We start from the raw sequence: 18283 nt of genomic DNA, 5'->3' as shown, positions 1-18283 counted from the left end.
TTATCAGAGGATCCTTATAGTTCACCCCCAACGGCATCAAAGTTGGAACACTGTTAATTTCGAAAGTTATTAGTTCAGAATACACTGAGGAGCGAGGCCGGGGTGGGAGAGAGGGGGCCGGTTCCGGAATTTGCATGTGCCTACTGCCGGGAAATGGGGCGGACTCGTCCCAGGCCACCGGCAAAGTCCCTTGGGTGAAGGAGAGGAGCAGGGGGGGAAAGGAGCAGGAGGGGGAAATATGTTCAGCCCCCCTGTTCACACACAAAAGGGCGATGGACTCAGGACCGGGGTGCGTGCGCCAGGGTTCTGGGGACAATGTTTATCTGTTATATGTGTGGTTTTCCTGTCCCCCCCCTCCAGCATCCCTATCCCCTGGGAGTGGCAGAGAAAGGAAAGCAAACCCGCTGAAGTAGCAACCAGTCCAACGGACTACATGCGGACAGCTCCCACACCGGATACCGAAGCACAATCTCCGGATAGCCCAGATGAGTAAAGAACTGATAATGATATCTCACAACATTAAAGGTTTCAATAGCCCGCTTAAACGGCGAATAGCTTTTAGGGACTATAATCGCAGAAAAGCCGACCTAATTTTCCTGCAGGAAACTCACTTTTCAAAAACAAATTATCCAAAGTATCTAGATAAAAATTACCGAAGATTTTATTTGGCCTCTGCGAAGAAAAGAGGAGTCGCCATAGTGGTGCACAACAGACTAGCGCTGGAAGTCAGCAAGACACACATTTTATAGAGAGGGCAGATTTATTATACTGATTGGCACAATACAGGGCCAAAGCCTAACTTTAGCTTCAATATATGCCCCCTGCGAGCAAAACCAGTAATTCTACACGAACTTCTTCAATAAATTGCATAGGGTGGCGAAGGGCACTATTATCCTTGCGGGAGATCTCAATCGTGCGCTAGACCCAGACTTAGACAGATGTACGGGGACTAACACGGCCCACAGACAGTACTAACACTACAACAGGGCCTCCAAGACTGTCAACTTGTAGATGTGTGGAGAGAACAGCACCCAGGTTCACGTGAATACACGTTCTTTTCCCATCCCCACAACAGATACAGCAGGATAGATTACTTCCTAGTGTCGAATAGAGTGGTCTCGGTGGTTGGCCATACAGATTCATTGTATCTCATGGTCAGACCACGCACCAATAGAGCTGCGGTGCACATTGAGCGCTGTAGACAGACCCGGAGCAAACTGGAAGCTTAACGAGCTCCTGTTAAAATCCCCAGTAACTGAAGAGGAGATCGGAGCAAAGATCAAGGAATATTTTAAGGAAAACGAAGGGAGCGTTACTTCACACTCCACGCTTTGGGAAGCCCATAAGGCGACCCTCAGAGGGATCGTAATGAATCTGGCCGTTAGGAGGAAAAGAGAGAAAGAGAAAATGATATAGAGCTGCAGAAGAAGTTAGCATGCCTTACTGTTCAGCATAAAGAAACCAAAAGGGGAGACATATGGAAGGAGCTATCAGACACTAAAATTAAGCTTAACTTCGTGCTGTCCTCCCAGGCCGAGAAGGAGTTGACTTGGTCTAAGTGCAAATTTTACGAAAAAGCCAACAAGCCAGATACCCTACTTGCCAATAAGCTCCGAAACAAGCTTCCAAATTTCCGTATAGCAGCAATTAGAGCCCAGGGGGGGGGACGTTACCTCCAACCCTAGACAAATTGTGAAAGTATTTAAACAATACTATGCCATGCTCTACGGCGGAGACAAGGTCAGCCACACACAAAAGACCACAGAGATATTGAGGAAATTTCTATAAGAGGCAAGATTACCTACATTGAACAGGGTGGAAAGAGATACACTGCAAGGGGATTTTTCCCTAGAGGAGCTAATTGAGGTAATAAAATCCCTCAAGCCGGCCAAAGCCCCAGGATCAGACGGCTTCTCAAATTTATATTATAAGAAATATAGCAAAATCTTAGCTCCTCACCTTCTGAAATTGTTTAATGGGATATTTGCAGGGGCGTCCTTCCCGACGCAGATGCTCCAGGCGTCCATCTCACTGATCCACAAACCCGGAAAGGACCCGGCAGACTGCAAGAGCTACCGGCCTATATCCCTGATTAACTCAGATATAAAAAATTTCTCTAAACTTATAGCCAACAGGGTGGGCATCGTCCTTCCCGGGTTGATACACCCGGATCAAGTAGGTTTTATAGGAGGTAGGCAAGCGGCAGACAATACCAGACGGATAATAGATTTCATCGATCTGGCCAAGAAGAAAAATATCCTGTCAATGGTATTAAGTCTAGATGCTGAAAAAGCCTTCGACAGGATCGACTGGCCCTATCTAAAAGAGACGCTGGGGGCGTTCGACTTCGGGGGACGTCTGCTATACGCAATTTGGGCACTTTATAACGAGCCTATGGCGAGAGTGAGACATCAGGGCTTTCCCTCAGAGCTCTTTAACATCCACAGTGGGACGAGGCAAGGGTGTCCCCTGTCACCTTTATTATTTGCCCTATGCATTGAACCCCTCGCAGCCCACATCAGATCAAGCCCAGATATTTCAGGAATTGCAGCGGGAGAGCAGCAGCACAAGGTGGCGCTGTATGCTGACGACGTGATTTTGACGTTATCCAAACCTCTCACCTCCCTGCCCAATGTTTTTGAGATCCTGAGTAAGTTTTTTTTTTTTTTCAACTTTATGTTTTATTCAGTTTTCACACATACAGCAGTTATAAAACAGTGTATAACATGGATCAACTTATTCGCTGTATGTATTGCCACTTCAATTCCCAAATAAACACACTACACAAAGACTCAGGGGGGGGGGAGACACACTAGGGGAGAGAGGGGGGGATGGGAAGGGGAGGACCCCCTCTGCCACAGCTACTGGATCTGCCATGAGCCGCTGCTTTTCCAGACATCTCGGACTCCTCGTGCGCCCTTGCGAACCACTTGATTCGGGGCCGCAGCCGTCCCTATCAGTCATGCCCGTCCCGGTGTTGCAATTATTGCCGATCATTGAAGGAGAACTCACCTTTCACTATCACAGCCAAATGGTGGCATTGCTCACCCCGTGATGTCTGTTTGTGCCAGCCACGGAAACCAGACGTTTTGAAAATTTGAGCCAGTGTCATTGACCAAACTTGTCAATTTCTCCATCTGGCAGACGAACCAAATTCTGTTCCGAATCTTATCAATCGATGGAGTCGTGTTTGGTTTCCACAATGCCGCTGTCTCACACCTCATTGCTGTCGCAAAATGGGTGACTAGTTTATTTCCTGCTCTCGACAGGCCCTCCAGTGGTTTATTTAATAGAAATAACCAGGGATCCAGAGGAATTTCGAGGCCCAAAATCCTCTTTAGCCAATCATGTATTTGTTCCCAGATCGGGTGCAATCGAGGGCAAGACCACAGCATGTGCAACAAGTCCCCAGGCTCTCCACATTGTCTAGGGCACAAGGGGGAGTAACCTGGTACAAATTTAGCCTAACCGGGGTGAGGTACCACCTCATTAGAACTTTATATGAGTTCTCCTTCAATGTCGTGCAGATCGAGGTTTTTGCTACTGCTTCAAAGATTTCTAACCAGTCCTCGTCCTCTAATCTTTCTTCCAGATCCGTCTCCCACTGTGTCATGTAATCAAGTCTCTGTCTGCTGCCCTCTCCAGGATCGATCATCTCCTTATACAATTTAGAGATAAGTCCCCTTGGTGCATGCCCACGTGCATAGAGCGTTTCAAAATTCGTTACTTTAGGACGGTTCGTGTATTTGGTATAAAATGCCCGGATCTGGAGGTATCTAAAAAATTCTGTGTTCGGAATGCCTTTATCTGACTGAATCTGTGTAAATGTCTTAATAGTGATTCTGCCCTCCAGATCCTTTAACCTCCCGTACCCACTCTGTTTCCAGAGTAGAAAGTGTCCCTCGTCTATCCCTGGAGTAAATTCAGGGTTTCCAAATAGTGGGGTTATCAGTGAGTTCCTTGTGGACAGAGCGCATTTAAATTTGGTGGCTTCCCAGACTGCAAATGAGTTGGTCATTGAGGACAGCGGTCTCAAGATTTGCTTTAATCTAAGTTTTGGGTACCAGATCAGATTCTGAATTTCTAGTGGGGCACATATATCTCTCTATAGTATGAGAACAAGCAAGGTACCGCTAATCCGCCTGCCGTTTTGGGTCTCACGAATGTTTTTGCTGGTATCCTAGCTTTTTTGTTTTTCCAAATAAACTTAAAGATCTGGGCCTGCATGTCCTTGAAGTCTGCCCTCTCTAAAGGTATGGGGAGTGTCTGAAAAAGATATAATAGTCTGGGGAGAAGGTTCATCTTTACGCTATAAATTCTTCCAATCCAGGAGATACCATACGTCACCCACTCCTTCAGCTCCTTTCTCAAAGATTGCAAGAGTTTAGGGTAGTTTGCCTTATATAACAACTTAACCTCCTTTGTGAGATTAACTCCTAGGTATTTAATCGTTTTGGGTTGCCAATTCAAATTGAAGTTAATCTCTATTAGTTTCTGTGTCTTTTGGGAGATTTAGGTTTAGAGCTTCCGATTTTGCTTGGTTTATTTTAAATCCTGAGATCGTATTAAACTTTTCCAGGAGGTCAAAGAGGTTGGGTAGAGAGACCAGGGGCCTAGACACTGTCAGTATAACATCATCCGCATATAATGCGGTCTTGTACTCCTGCAAGCGAATTTGAATTCCTGTGATATCTTTATTTCTCCGGATGTGAGCTGCAAGTGGTTCCATGCATAGGGCGAACAACAAGGGCGAGAGTGGGCAGCCCTGTCTTGTACCACTTTTAATTTTCAGTGCGCCTGACGGGAACCCCTAATGGATTACCCACGCTGTCGGATTAGTGTACAGCGCTTTGATTGCCCAAGATACCGTGTCCCCCATCCCAAACGCTGCAAGCGTGGCATCCAGGTAGGGCCAGTCAATTCTATCAAAGGCTTTTTCAGCATCGAGGCTTAATATGATGCCCGGGATCTTATTGGCATTAATATAGTCAATGGTATCTACTATTCTTCTTGTATTATCGGCCGCTTGCCTACCTGTGATAAAACAAACTTGATCCGGGTGAATCAGCCTAGGAAGAATTGTACTCAATCTATTGGCCATTAATTTGGAACAAATTTTGATATCTGAGTTAATTAATGAGATCGGCCTGTAGCTTGGACAATTGGTGGGATCTTTGCAATGTTTATGAATCACCGAGATGGACGCCTGCAGCATCATGTCTGAAAAGGACCCCCCTGCTAGGATATGGCTAAACATCCGTAATAAATGCGGGGACAGAATCCCTATATATTTTTTATAATATAGATTCGAAAAACCATCTGGGCCCGGAGCTCTTGCAGGTTTAAGGTTTGTAACTACATCCAGCAGTTCCTCTGCTGTGAACTCCTTTCCTAGAAACTCTCGCTCCAACCTTGTTATTTTCGGCAAACCCGAGTCCGCTAAGAATTTTTCTAATCTTTACTCGTTTTATCGTTATGCCTCACCTTCTGCCCGTCGTATAATCTTTCATAATATGCTCTAAACTCTTCAACTATGTGTTTGGGATTCGCAGTCAAGTCTCCCGTTCTAGTTTTAAATCAAGTGGATTGTGTAGTTTTGCTGTTAATTGCGAATTTTCCTCGCTAGCATGGTATCTGGCTTGTTCGATTTTTCGAAAAATTTCCTTTGTCCAACTCAGTGTCTTTTCAGCCTGGGAAGTGAGGAGTAAGTTAAGTGCTATCCTTACATCCTTCAATTCCTTTAATGTCTCCTCTCTACCAGTTCGGGTATGCAGTATAGCGAGTTCGTGGAGCTTCTCTCGCAGCTGATTGGTTTTAGCGTCCCTTGCTTTCTTCCTGCCTGCTGCTATGTTGATCAGAGCCCCCCGCATTGTGGCCTTGTGAGCCTCCCATAGAGTAACATGGGACTCCACACTGCCTGTGTTTGCCTTGAAAAAATGTGCAATCTCCTCCTTAATTTTTTGTGCTACCTCTGGGGTCTTAAGTAAGGATTCATTGAGTTTCCAATTTGTTCCCGGGCTGGCCAGTTTAATTTGAGAGCACCTCAGCTCAATTGGTGCATGATCTGACCATGAAATATCATGGATTCCTGTGTAGGAGATCTGGGGAACCAGTCTATTGGATACAAAAAAGTAATCGATCCTACTGTAGCTGTCGTGTGGGTGTGAGTAGAATGTATAACCTCGTTCTCCAGGGTGTAGTTCCCTCCATATATCCACCAATAAATTTTCTCTAAGTCCCTGGCGAAGTGCTGTCACCCCCGAAGACCTGTCTCTATGTCCCTGTTGAGTTCTATCCAGGTTCGGGTCTAACCTTTTATTGAAGTCCCCAGCCAGCACTATGTTTCCGTCCGCCACCCTATTCAACAGTTCAAAAAATGAACGGAAGAATTGTGGATCATTCTCACAAGGGGCGTAGACTGATGCCAGGGTCAACTTGCTGCTATGGACCTGCCCTGTCAAGATGAGAAATCTTCCCTCCGTATCCCTTTTGATTTTATCTACTTGGAATGGGAAGCTGTTGTGGAACATTATCGCCACCCCTTTTCTTTTTTCCTGCGCGGACGCTAGGTAGAACTGGCGGAAGTGGCTATCCATGAACCTAGGGTTGTTTCTGACGCTAAAATGAGTTTCCTGTAGAAACAACACATCTATTTTCTTTCTCTTATATTCTGCGAAGGCTATCCTCCTTTTCTGTGGACTATTGAAGCCCTTAACGTTCTGTGACACCCAATTTACTGCCATGGTATGGTGTGTGTATGTTCGCTTACCATAAGCTGTTTTCTTTTCAGGAGTATCCACAAGGTCTGCAGCCGGCACATCTCCACTCCGTCTTCCTCAAACCAATCCAGGGGGCAACATGTATTGGGGGGGCAGGGCAGAAGGGAAGGGGACACTCACAGAGACAGACTGGGGAGACACGACAACATAAAGCACAACCAATAAATCAAACCACAACTGTGTGGAGCTCTCTTCAATCCGTCCGGATCTGAGCTCCTGCACCCGGGGACACCACGCCCTGTCTCGAGATCCTCTTTGCAAGGACCACAGGCACCGACACCCCGGAGTCCCACATTCCCCGGGACTTCCCCCATTGACCCCGATGATCTAGGTCCCATGGGGCCATGGCACATGCCTACTGCCAGGGTGACTGGGCTCCCGCCCCCCTCCCGGCGCTCCCACTCATTATCTTATATAAAACTAAAATCACAATTTTTATCTATATAACAATGTAATAACACCCAACTATCCCACTTACCCCAAACGTGTATCAATGTATCTATGTAGCTTATCCTCCCCAATAACCTACTCCAACTACCTATTTATCATCAGTAAGCACCAAGTACACCCCACCGTCAGCTCCTATGAACTCTCCTCAACTTTGCTGTTCCAGGTGCTTGCGGCCCCTTTTCCATCATCTAATCTGCTCCTTCCCTCCTCACCCCCCCTTGCTATCTCTCCCCAGTCACCTCCCACTGCTCCTCATTCCAACCCAGTCCACACACCTTTGTCCCGTCCTCACCTCCCTCTCTGTCCAGCCAGCTCGTCTCCATTTGCCGTGTGCAGCCGCAGCCTCTTCTCGCCCCCCCTCGTGCGCCCTCCCTGCAGGGCTCGCGGCAGCGGAGTTCGCGTACCCCTGCCTCGAGCCTGCTACCCCCCTCCTCCCTGTTTCCTGCCGGGTGCGACTTCCGCATACGTCATTCCTATGCATCGTCCACCGGCTGTGACGTCACTTCTGCCCACTGCCGCCCTGGGTAATGACATCACTTCCGCCCTCTGCCGACCTGGGTAAGTCACGCCGCCTCTCTCCTCCTCTCCTCGCTTGACTCCTCCTTCACTCCCTCCTCCTCCGACGGAGCTCGGCCGCATAATGTTCGCGCTCTTTTGCTCACCGCCATGTTTGCCCGCAAAGCTTTCCCGTGTCTGCACCAGCCATCAGCAGAGTATCCCCTGGGGCGCCATCTTTCCTCCATATTTGCAGTACCTTGGCGGGGCACTAATTCTCCGTTTTTGGACGTGCAGGACCAGCTGCAGCGCCCACAGGTAGTTAGTTTGCCTTATTTAACACCTTGAAACCGAGGAAACTTAACAACTTTATAACTGGCTTTTTTATTTCCATCCCGAGGTAACCAATGCACAGTTCTTTAAACTTTTCCCCCCAAAGGACTTTCCTGCAGGTGCTGCGAGGGCACAAGGAGTCCTTTAAAGGGGTAACAGCCTGTGGCAGGCGTGCGACCCGTCCGGCCTCATGATTTGTTTTTGTCTTTTCTCTTCTCTGCCGTGCTGCTGACCCTTTTCCACACTGATTCCAGTGCTGGGCGCTTCTCAGGCTGCATAGGTAGTTTTTCCTGCACGCCAAGTTTCAGCAAGAACACTGCTCCCTCCTCTAATTGCCTCAGGGTATGAGCTCTTCCCTCTTTAAATCACCAGCAACCCAAATGGGAAGACCCACCGGTATCGTATTCCCTTATCTCTCAAGATCTTAGTCAGGGGCTGTAGGGACCGACGCTTGTTCAGTGTGGTGGGGGAGATGTGTCCTGAAACACAGTCAGGAGTATGCCCTCAAATTGTATATTAGAGGAGGCCCGCATGATTTTGCACAGTTCGTCCTTAATTTTAAAGTAATGTATTCTCAGGATCACGTCCCTTGGGGGGTTGCTGGGACGGGGCTTGGACCTCAGGGCGCGATGACACCGGTCCAGCTGGAGCTCCGCAGGGGATTTATCCAGCAGCAAGGACTCCATCCACCTGCCCACAAACTCCTCAACATCTAGGATCTCTTCAGGTATGCCTCTTAATCTTATGTTATTCCTCCTGTCTGTTTTCTCCGTCTTCTTGTTTGTCCTCCAGTTCTGTCAATCATTGCTTTATTTGTGAGATCTCATGCCCTGCGTGTTTATGGTACTCCACTGATATGTCCATTCTTTGCTCCAGCTCATTTGTGCGCTCTCCTGTGCCCTGAATGTCCTTTCGCAACCCCTCCATCTCATTCCGAAAAAACTCCTTAATATCCATTAAAATTTTTGACATGTCCTTTCTTAAAACCGGCTGCATTTCAGCCTCCTCTTCACGCTCCCCTCTGTCCTGCGTGGAGTCTGTGTCAGAGCTCCCAGCCGGTGACATTGCTGGCTCCTCTCTGTTCCTTGGCTGCTCTGTGCTCCAGAAATAGGATCGCAGATCAATAGACTTTCTTTGTCTTTTGCGTGTTTGCACGCGTTGTTGGCATCGCCGCCGCTTAGCCGATCAATTTGGTATGTTTTTCGATATGTTTAGTTGGGTATTTTATTGATTTTTTTATGATTTTCCACCGGGAGCTGGCAGAGCTCTCAAACTAAGCTGCCATCCCTGAGCCTGTCGCGCATGCGCCAACCGATCCTGAGGAAGTTTAAACAAATTTCGGGATTCAAAATTAACCAAACTAAATCTGAAGCCCTCAATATAAATTTACCTAAATCGGTTGAAAAACTACTGGAATTAAATTTTAATTTTAAATGGCAAACCTCCGCGATAAAATATTTAGGGGTGTATATCACGAAAGATAAATTGTTGTACAAAGCCAACTTCCCCAAAATAATAAAGACACAGAGAGGATCTCAGGGTTTGGGCGGGTTATGGCATCTCTACTAAAAACTCACTGATGACACCCTTGGTGGGGAACCCGGATTTTGCTCCGGGGCTGCTAGGCTCTAAATTTTCGATCTGGATGCAGTCAGGATACAAACGACTGAAGGATCTGGAGGGTAGGAAATTTATAAAAACATTTGAGATGATAAAAGCAGAAAAGAAAATGCCAAACACTGAATTTTTTAGATTCCTTCAGATCAGAGCATTCTACAATAAATCCCCAATTCGACCGGCTAGGACCAATTTTGAACAGCTGTGTTCAAGAGAAACGGACACACAGGGACTAACGTCTAGGATGTACAGGGAAGTGATCTGTCCTGAGCCAGACGACGCCCCAAGACTAAAATATATGAGACAATGGGAGACAGAATTAGGGGGGACTCGGGACCAAATCCTGCAAGCAGCAGCTAAAAGCTCGATATCCGCCACATTGAAGGAGAACGCATATAAAGTCCTAATGCGGTGGTACCATACCCCTCTAAAACTATCTAAATTTATCAGGGGATATTCCCCGCTCTGCCCAAAGCAGTGCGGGGAAACTGCTGATCTGAAACATATGCTGTGGTCTTGCCCGAACGTGGTCCCCATATGGGAATCTATTAGAGATTGGTTACAGAGGATTCTCAATTTGGAGATCCCCCTGGACCCATGGCTGTTCCTGTTGGGCGGACGGATCCGGGGTGTGTCTAAGGCGGCGCACAAACTGGTTGCACATTTTGCAACCGCCACGAGATGCGAGATCGCAGCATTGTGGAAACAAACGGAAGTACCAGTTATACCCAAAATCCGGAATAGAATTTGGCACATTTGCAGATGGAGCAGTTGACTAGCTGGGTCAACAACTCTGGCTCAAACTTCCTAAAAATATGGGCTCCATGGCTAGCCCAAACAGACATCCCGGGGATGGACACTGATACAATTTTGCACTAATAGTTCCAGATGCGTTCTCCTTCAATAATGCAGGTCGGACAAGGACGTAGAAACAGGTAGAGCAGATAACCTCACACAGGCACACTAGAGCAGCAGGGCATACTGGAGCTGGCGGAGCGACATACACACCACGGAAAGGCGCCAATCACCGAAACAGCTACCTCTGCTCCTTCCACGCCCCCCCCCCCCCCCGACCAGCATGGTCGCCCCTATGTGTCTGTCCCATGTCCAGTGTGTCATGTCCGTCTCGTAGAGTAAGTCACTGTTGTTCGTCTCGTCAGTTAAATAAGGTTGTATAAATTGCTGGGCCAGTGGACCCGCTATGATAAGTACGACAGTGGGAGGTGATACAATGTATAACATGTAAAAACCAAATAAAAAGGAGTTATAAAAAAATAAATAAAAAAAGAACAACTTGCCAAGATTGCAAAAATTTGCAGCAAAACTGATTAGACTAGATTCAAACATTTCATAAAGATTAGCACATCTCATCTGTTATAATTCATTAGTAGTATTGATCATTCTATGGCTTGTACTCAGCACTGTAGTGTAAAATATACTGTATATTGACACAAATCTTTAAAAAGGGCACATTCTATAGACCTAAAAAGGATATCATTTTAATCTGGGGGACACAAATTTGAATTTCTGTCACTGTGAAAAACATTGGAACTTCAAATAGGGTGGTTCAGCCCCAGATTTTCCTTTGGCTTACAGACAACAAAAAGTATTATATTCAGAGGTTGATTACTGCTTTGAGGTGATGCCACAGATGCTAGCAGGACATTCAGCGCTGACCGGAGATGTAGAAGCCCGATACATTCATGTTATTTATATACAGTACTAGCTTTTGTACCGGCTTTGCCCAGGGAGCTGCCGGTACATCTTCCCCCGCTGCCGGCACATCTTCCCGCACTGCTGCCGCACCTCCCCTCGCTGCCGGCTCATCTCCTTACCCTCCCCCCCAACCCACCCGCTGGCACATCTCCCCCACACATCTCAGACAGAGACACACACACGCCCCCTCCCTCCCCCGCTCCTGCTCTAACATTTTTGCAGGACACCTGATGGAAATTTAGAATATCCATAATTTGGCAGGGGAGTCAAATTGGAAGCTCAAAATAGTTGGGTTGACATACAAATCCACAGCACAATGTCCAGTAAAATGTCGTTGTGCCTTTTGTGAGATTTCGATGCTTTGGACAAAAACCAAACAAACAGAATAACAAACTTAGAAATATAGTATAGATGTACGTTATTTATTTAGAAAAACATTAGCCGAGAAAAGGCATTATATAAATCTGAAACATACTATTCAGTTAAACTTTATATGAAGATTTAAAACGAACATTTACAGAAGGCTGGAAACGGTCTTAATTTAAGAAAATATATTTACATTTCTCTACAAACACGTTCATGGTAAATCTCTCACAGGAGAGAAAGCAACATGAGAACGCACCAGTGGTGATGCACCTTCAAGTAAACTTTAAAAAAAAACTATTATGATTTGTGTTGTATCTTTTGAAGCAGGTACTCCATTTGTGCATTGAAATTCGGTTGGCCTTTCTTGGTCTTTTTACTTAATATTTGATATGCTTCCATTTTATTTTGTTTGTAGAGCCGCTGTGCTTCTTCCCTTTCCTTTCTGTTCTTCTCAGTCTCCTACGATGCAAAGCACAACATTTACGTTATATAGCAACATGGGAAAAGCAGCAACTTTTAATGAAGAGGCAATTCTACAGTGAAAGCAGCAGAACATGCACCTACATGGAAGCAAACATTGCGGGTCATTAAAAAAAATACGATATTTAATAGTAAATGCACTAAAATAAAGACATTCACCCCAGCCCTACAAAGCAAAATGTGTAACATTTCAAACAAATTTGAAAACAGATATTTACTGTTATTCTGAATAGTTTCCTAAATCCAAACAAAGAAAAAACAGATAAATACAAATAGAACATTGAAAATCAATACAATACAGTATATATCACGAACTGCTTGCATTCTGCTTTACAGAAGAACCAAACGCTGTTTGTGTATTCCAACAGAAAGGGACAGACTCAACCCTAAAAAATGTAATACTTTCCCAGGAGTTTATATAACTATTCAGACTTTTACCGTGTTGCTTCTGATCTTTCTATGGTAGTGGGTTAATTTGCCAGAAGCAGTGTTCAAACACAATGATCCATCTTTAACTGTAGCCTAGAGTTAAACTAACTCTTTTGAAAGTACAGTAAATCAAAGAGAATTGGTAATCTTGCCAATTTCAATAACAAACCTGTAATTTTGTGCATCCAACCATTCTGAATTGTACTAAAAGTGCGCACACAGTATGTGGCAGTACGAAAACAGGTAATTTTGAATCATATTGAACAGCCTTAATTTCCTCACCTCTCTCTTCTTTGCACGCTCCAGCTGTACTTTTTGATACTCTTCTTTTGCTTTTTGGTTTGACGTTTTCTTCTTAACTTTTTTCCTGGGCCTGCACATTTAATACAAATATTAAATTACACGGCAAACACATTTAACAGAGGATTCTCATCTTTTTAAGAACTGTGGAACCCTTTCAAAATATTTTGTGATTTTGAGACCCCAAATCCAATATATGTTAAAAAATGCTATCGCTGAGGTATGTGTGTATAATATATATATATATATATATATATATATATATATATATATATATATATATATATATATATATATATATATATATATATATATATTAAATGTACTAAGTTTCTAGAATACATTTAATTTAAAGCATTACATTCAAAAACATATTTGTATTACATACAAAAGGGCAATTTTTTACAAATCTTTTTCAAATGTCTCTGGGAACCTCCTGTGCAAATCCAGCGTCCACAGAATGCAGGTCCAAATGAGCTAAGTCAATCAGCCACAGCATTGTGCGTTGAAAAGAAAGGCAAAAATGCCCCACATTTTTTGCTTGAAGTAGTTAAGACTATTTAATGATAAAAAAATAATAGCTTCATATATATTCAAATTGTGACATAAAATCCCACATCAGCTATTAAACAAACCTCGCTTGCTATTAAAGTAAATAAAATAGTGCTGAGTGGACCCACCTTAAGTTCTCTCTCTGCTCACACTAAACGTGTACGATGATCCCTGTGTTTAATTAAACTATTTCCCCCAGCCTGCAATGGTCTCAATGCTTCTCCATCTTGCTGAACAGGTAGTATTTTATATTAAGAAATCCTAAAACTCATTCAGGGGGAGGAAGAGTCCGAACAATGGGATTATCCCATCATCCCTCCACCCTTTAAAGCTGCAGTTCAAGCTGCCGTTTTAAAAAAAACAAACAAAAAAAAAAAAAACATTCAATATGTGTGTCTCAATATAATCTGCACACTGCCAAGTGATTAGCCAAGTTGCCAATCGATCACTGAAGATTCAGCTCGGGGGTCCTTTATATCACTGCTAGGGCTGCAGAAGATTACCCAAGATGCAAAGTTCTGTGTGGAAGATCATGTGACCAGGCAAGCACTAGATTACAATTGGTGCACTGCTAGAGAGAGGGCAGGGCTCAACAGCCAGAGCCTGTCTCAGAAGAGGACGGGGATGTGACTTTGTAAATGGTTGCTATAGAAACAAAAATGCTTGTTACATTAGAATACATATATATATATATATATATATATATATATATATAAAAAAAATGTAAAACTTTTTTTAAATGCTACAAGTATTGTCTCATTGTACAGAACTGATTTATTAAAATAAGGATATTGGATAGGATATGGGATTGGATAGGATATTGCTTTAACTGCAGCGTTAAATGTAACACAGTTAACAATACAAAATTCTACATTCACCTCAAAGAAAGCTACTAAATTGCTAACTGTATCTTAAAATGTAACTCAGCATATTGATTAGAGCAGGGGTGCGCAAACTGAGGGGCGCAAGATTTTTCTGGGGTAGCGCAGGCGGTTGCAGAGGCCCGGCGCTCTTCCCCAAGGCATTAAAATTTAATGCTCGGGGATCGCGTGAGGCCACTGAAATCTCAACTTACCTTGCATCAGCAGGTGTCTGGAAACGTCTCCATGGCAACGTGGTGTCAAATGACGCCGTGGGGTCATGCGGTGCAACATCACATGGTTGCCATAGCAATGCAGCGTCAAATAATCCAGCGGGTCACATGATCCCACGCATCATTTGATGCCGCACTGAGCGAAGGGGGGGTGCGGGGGGAGAGAATGCGAGCACCAGGGGACAAGAGGCAGGGGGGCGCAGGAGCAAAAGTTTGCACACCCCTGAATTAGAGGCCATACACAGGTAACACGTACTGGAAGAACCCAACAGGAGAAAATAGAGAGTGCACGGATTAGGTTGACATAGAAATCTACAATTTAAGAACACTAAGAATAACATTCCATTTGCCTGACAGAGGCTGAAGACATTAAAGCTTAAGTGTGGTGTCTATAATCACAAAAGGAGAAGTGGGTGAGTCACTGGGGTACACAAGTCTGACTATACGATCCAGATCATGCTTAAAGAGGAACATTAAAAAGGAATCCGGAGAGGGTTCTGCAAAGATATATGCTAATAAAACTAGCAGATTAAGGTCTATTTAAGTTCAGAAGGGTGATATCTTTGCACCTATCATTTTATAGATATGATATGAGGTGGTTATCAGGACAGATCACAAATTGAACCATTAATGTGATTGATATATAACCATCAAGTCTGAATACATATGGGACATAGCATTTGAAAAAAAAAAATAAAAAAAAAAAACAACTCTGAATTACATTTCTATAGCAACCTATTACAAAGTCACATTACCTTCCTCTTCTGAAGCAGGCTCTGGCACACCCCTTTTTGGCCCTTGCCCTCTCTCTAGCTGTGCACCAATTGTATTTAGTGACTGCCTGGTCACATTATCTTCCACACAGAACTTTGCATCTCTGGTCATCTTCTGCTGCACTGACAGCCATTTAGTGAACCCCCAAGCCGAATCTTCGCCGATCAATCACAGGAGGATGGATCGGTTGTCAATTTAGCTAATTACTTATTGTGTGGATTGTATTGGTGCCATATTAAAGGGAAAAACAAAAAAAACCAAGGCAGTTTGGACGACTGCTGCTTTAAGTTCTCTACAGTGACCAACATTTTTCGGGCCTCAAAAGCAGTAGCAACAGTAAGATTTTATTACCACTCCTATTGTTTCATTCAGATTTATACAGACAGTAAGTCTAATATACTAACTGCACAGATATACACACTTGCACATGTGCTATGTTTAGATTTGATAAGATACTAGGTAATATAAGCTTACATTACTGGTGTGTTGTCCTCTGTTGCTTGTGTGGTGTCATTTTCTTCCGTTTTTTTCCTTTTTTCTTGCTTCTTCAACATTTCTTCTTCAGCCAAGTAGAGATGCTTCAAGTGCTCAGGATAATTGTCCGTGTACAGAACTTCTTTCGTGGCACCAACCTTTCTCTGCTTCCTAAGCAGCTTTTTATATTCAAACTGAACCTTTTGTTTTCGCCAGAGTGCAAATCCTTGCCCTATGTAAAATGAGAAAAAATATAGATTGAAAGTTATTTTTTGCTTTCAATTAGTTACACTAACATTTAAAAGCTCTATAAATTAATAGACTTTTCTAATACTAATATTGCTATTCACTTTAACATAGCTCTGCTTCAGCTGTTTGTAGAACTGAGGAAACAATGAAACATCAACTTGTATGTAAGAGGTAAACAGTTATCAATGTAATACTGACCCAATATAAAGATATTAATACTAACTATTACTTCACTAAACATGTAGTGTTTAAGAAATACAATTCAGCCAATAGAAATTCTGGAAGATCAGAGCAAACTCATACACCACGTGCAGGCTGTAATTAAGAAACATGGACACCACAGGGAAGGATGTATTTAAAATACATCAACTATAATTGGCACAAACACTGACCAACCTAACGCGATTATATTCAGTGTAGGTAATAGACACATACAACGGAAGCATTTAATTATAAATACGTCACATGCAAAACATACCATCAAGAAGTGACATGTCTAATAGTTGATGAGCCATTCAATAGTGCTGCGCCTGATAATTGATAAACCACCTAAACTTGTAGCAGCCTTTTTGGACCCAATTGTGAGAAGTTTATAGTATGCATCTTCATTTTGACAAAAGGTGAGCTACTTTACATACGTTCTTGAAAATTAGGTTTAGACGGGAAACTAATAATCATTATTCTGTTGTATCAAACCCCAACCTGATTTATCTTATCCTGATCAGTTCATCAATGACTGGATGGGTGAGTGGGTGGCAGCCTGGGTGAATGAGTGTCTGGGTGGGTGAATGAGTGTCTGGGTGGGTGAATGAGTGACTGAGTGACTGGGTGGGTGAATGAGTGACTGGGTGGGTGAATGAGTGAGTGACCTTGACCGGGTGGGTGCAGCTTCCTTGCCCGTTAGACACTCCCCCACCTGCCCCCGATATCCCAGCGAGACTGGCGGGCTAATTCCACGGCTGCTGCCCGGGGCAGGAGGCTGCCGCAGGGGAAGCTGGGTTGGCAGGCGTGGGCTCGCCACGGCGCTTCCCTTCCGTCCCAAGTTGGGAGCGAGACCACATTCAGCAGGCCGGACACCCTGCTTTCCCTGTGTATGCACACCGGGGCCATCGACTCTACACATGGGGATCGCCAGCATTTAAAAAAAATGAAACGGGCATGGCCACGCAGGGAGCCCGGGCGGCCAGGCCCCTTGACTCACGGGGCCTGGGACGCCAACCCCGGCAGACTCCCCCTTGTTGGTGGGCCTAAGTACAAGGGCAAAATCTCTCACTTTGTAAAGCAGAGTTTCATCAGGCTCAAACTCTGCCTAATACATTAAATAATATATTTATAACTGCTCATGCATTTCGATGTGCGATTACAAAATCACAGCTCCTTGTCAGATTGAATGTGATGTAAATACGAAGCATCGTGTTAAAATAATAGTGCAATGATGGACCTTTTGTCCATGAAAGTTTTCTGGATATCCTCCGATTATAATCCAGTCTCACTGCAGCGGAGCGTTGTGACATGCTGGGGAGCAGTATGGGAGGCGCTAATAACCGGGCAATGTAAAAGCATTGCTGGCCTCACTAGCGCACACTGTGTTACCGGCCCACGAGAGGATCAGAGGTTCCCGGCGCACACTGTGTTACCGACTCGCGGGAGTATCAGTGTTACCGGGCTCGTGTCCCGCACACAGGGGAAGGAGATCACGCCAGGACTCACCTTCCTTCGTGCTCCCCTCGAACACCTTGTCCTGCGGCGGCCTCCACCTCCGCTTCCCCTTATCCTTCAAACCGGGCTTCTGAACACCAACAACCGGGGACCCTGTCATCGCTCCTCTCCCCCGTCCTACTCCCGGTCCCCCCCGTCCTGCTCCCGGACCCCCCCTTGCTGCTCCCGGTCCCCCCCTTGCAGGTCCTACTCCCCGTCCCCCCCTTCCAGGTCCTACTCCCCGTCCCCCCCTTCCAGGTCCTACTCCCCGTCCCCCCCTTCCAGGTCCTACTCCCCGTCCCCCCCTTCCAGGTCCTACTCCCCGTCCCCCCCTTCCAGGTCCTACTCCCCGTCCCCCCCTTCCAGGTCCTACTCCCCGAGCTCCCCCCCTTCCAGGTCCTACTCCCCGAGCTCCCACTCTTCCCGGTCCTCCTCTTCCCCGAGCTCCCGGTACTTCTCTTCCCGGTCCAGCCATCCC

The 18283-nt window shown here is 45.0% G+C and overlaps 1 protein-coding gene across 1 annotated transcript; it reads right to left on the bottom strand.

Moving 5' to 3' along the window:
• Nucleotides 1-11791: 11791 nt before the first annotated feature.
• On the bottom strand, nucleotides 11792-17959 carry CCDC59 (coiled-coil domain containing 59). The gene is made up of 4 exons (XM_075600497.1): nucleotides 17818-17959; nucleotides 15859-16090; nucleotides 12948-13038; nucleotides 11792-12215 (listed from the first exon to the last, which is right to left on the bottom strand). The coding sequence occupies exons 1-4, from the start codon at nucleotides 17924-17926 to the stop codon at nucleotides 12054-12056; spliced, it is 594 nt and encodes a 197-aa protein (XP_075456612.1). The 5' UTR covers nucleotides 17927-17959; the 3' UTR covers nucleotides 11792-12053.
• Between the last annotated feature and the right edge of the window lie 324 nt (nucleotides 17960-18283).

Source organism: Ascaphus truei, chromosome 5, assembly GCF_040206685.1.
Source record: "Ascaphus truei isolate aAscTru1 chromosome 5, aAscTru1.hap1, whole genome shotgun sequence".
NCBI lineage: Eukaryota > Metazoa > Chordata > Amphibia > Anura > Ascaphidae > Ascaphus > Ascaphus truei.
The sequence above is the reverse complement of the archived record's forward strand: the minus strand, read 5'-3'. Positions and strand labels throughout refer to the sequence as shown.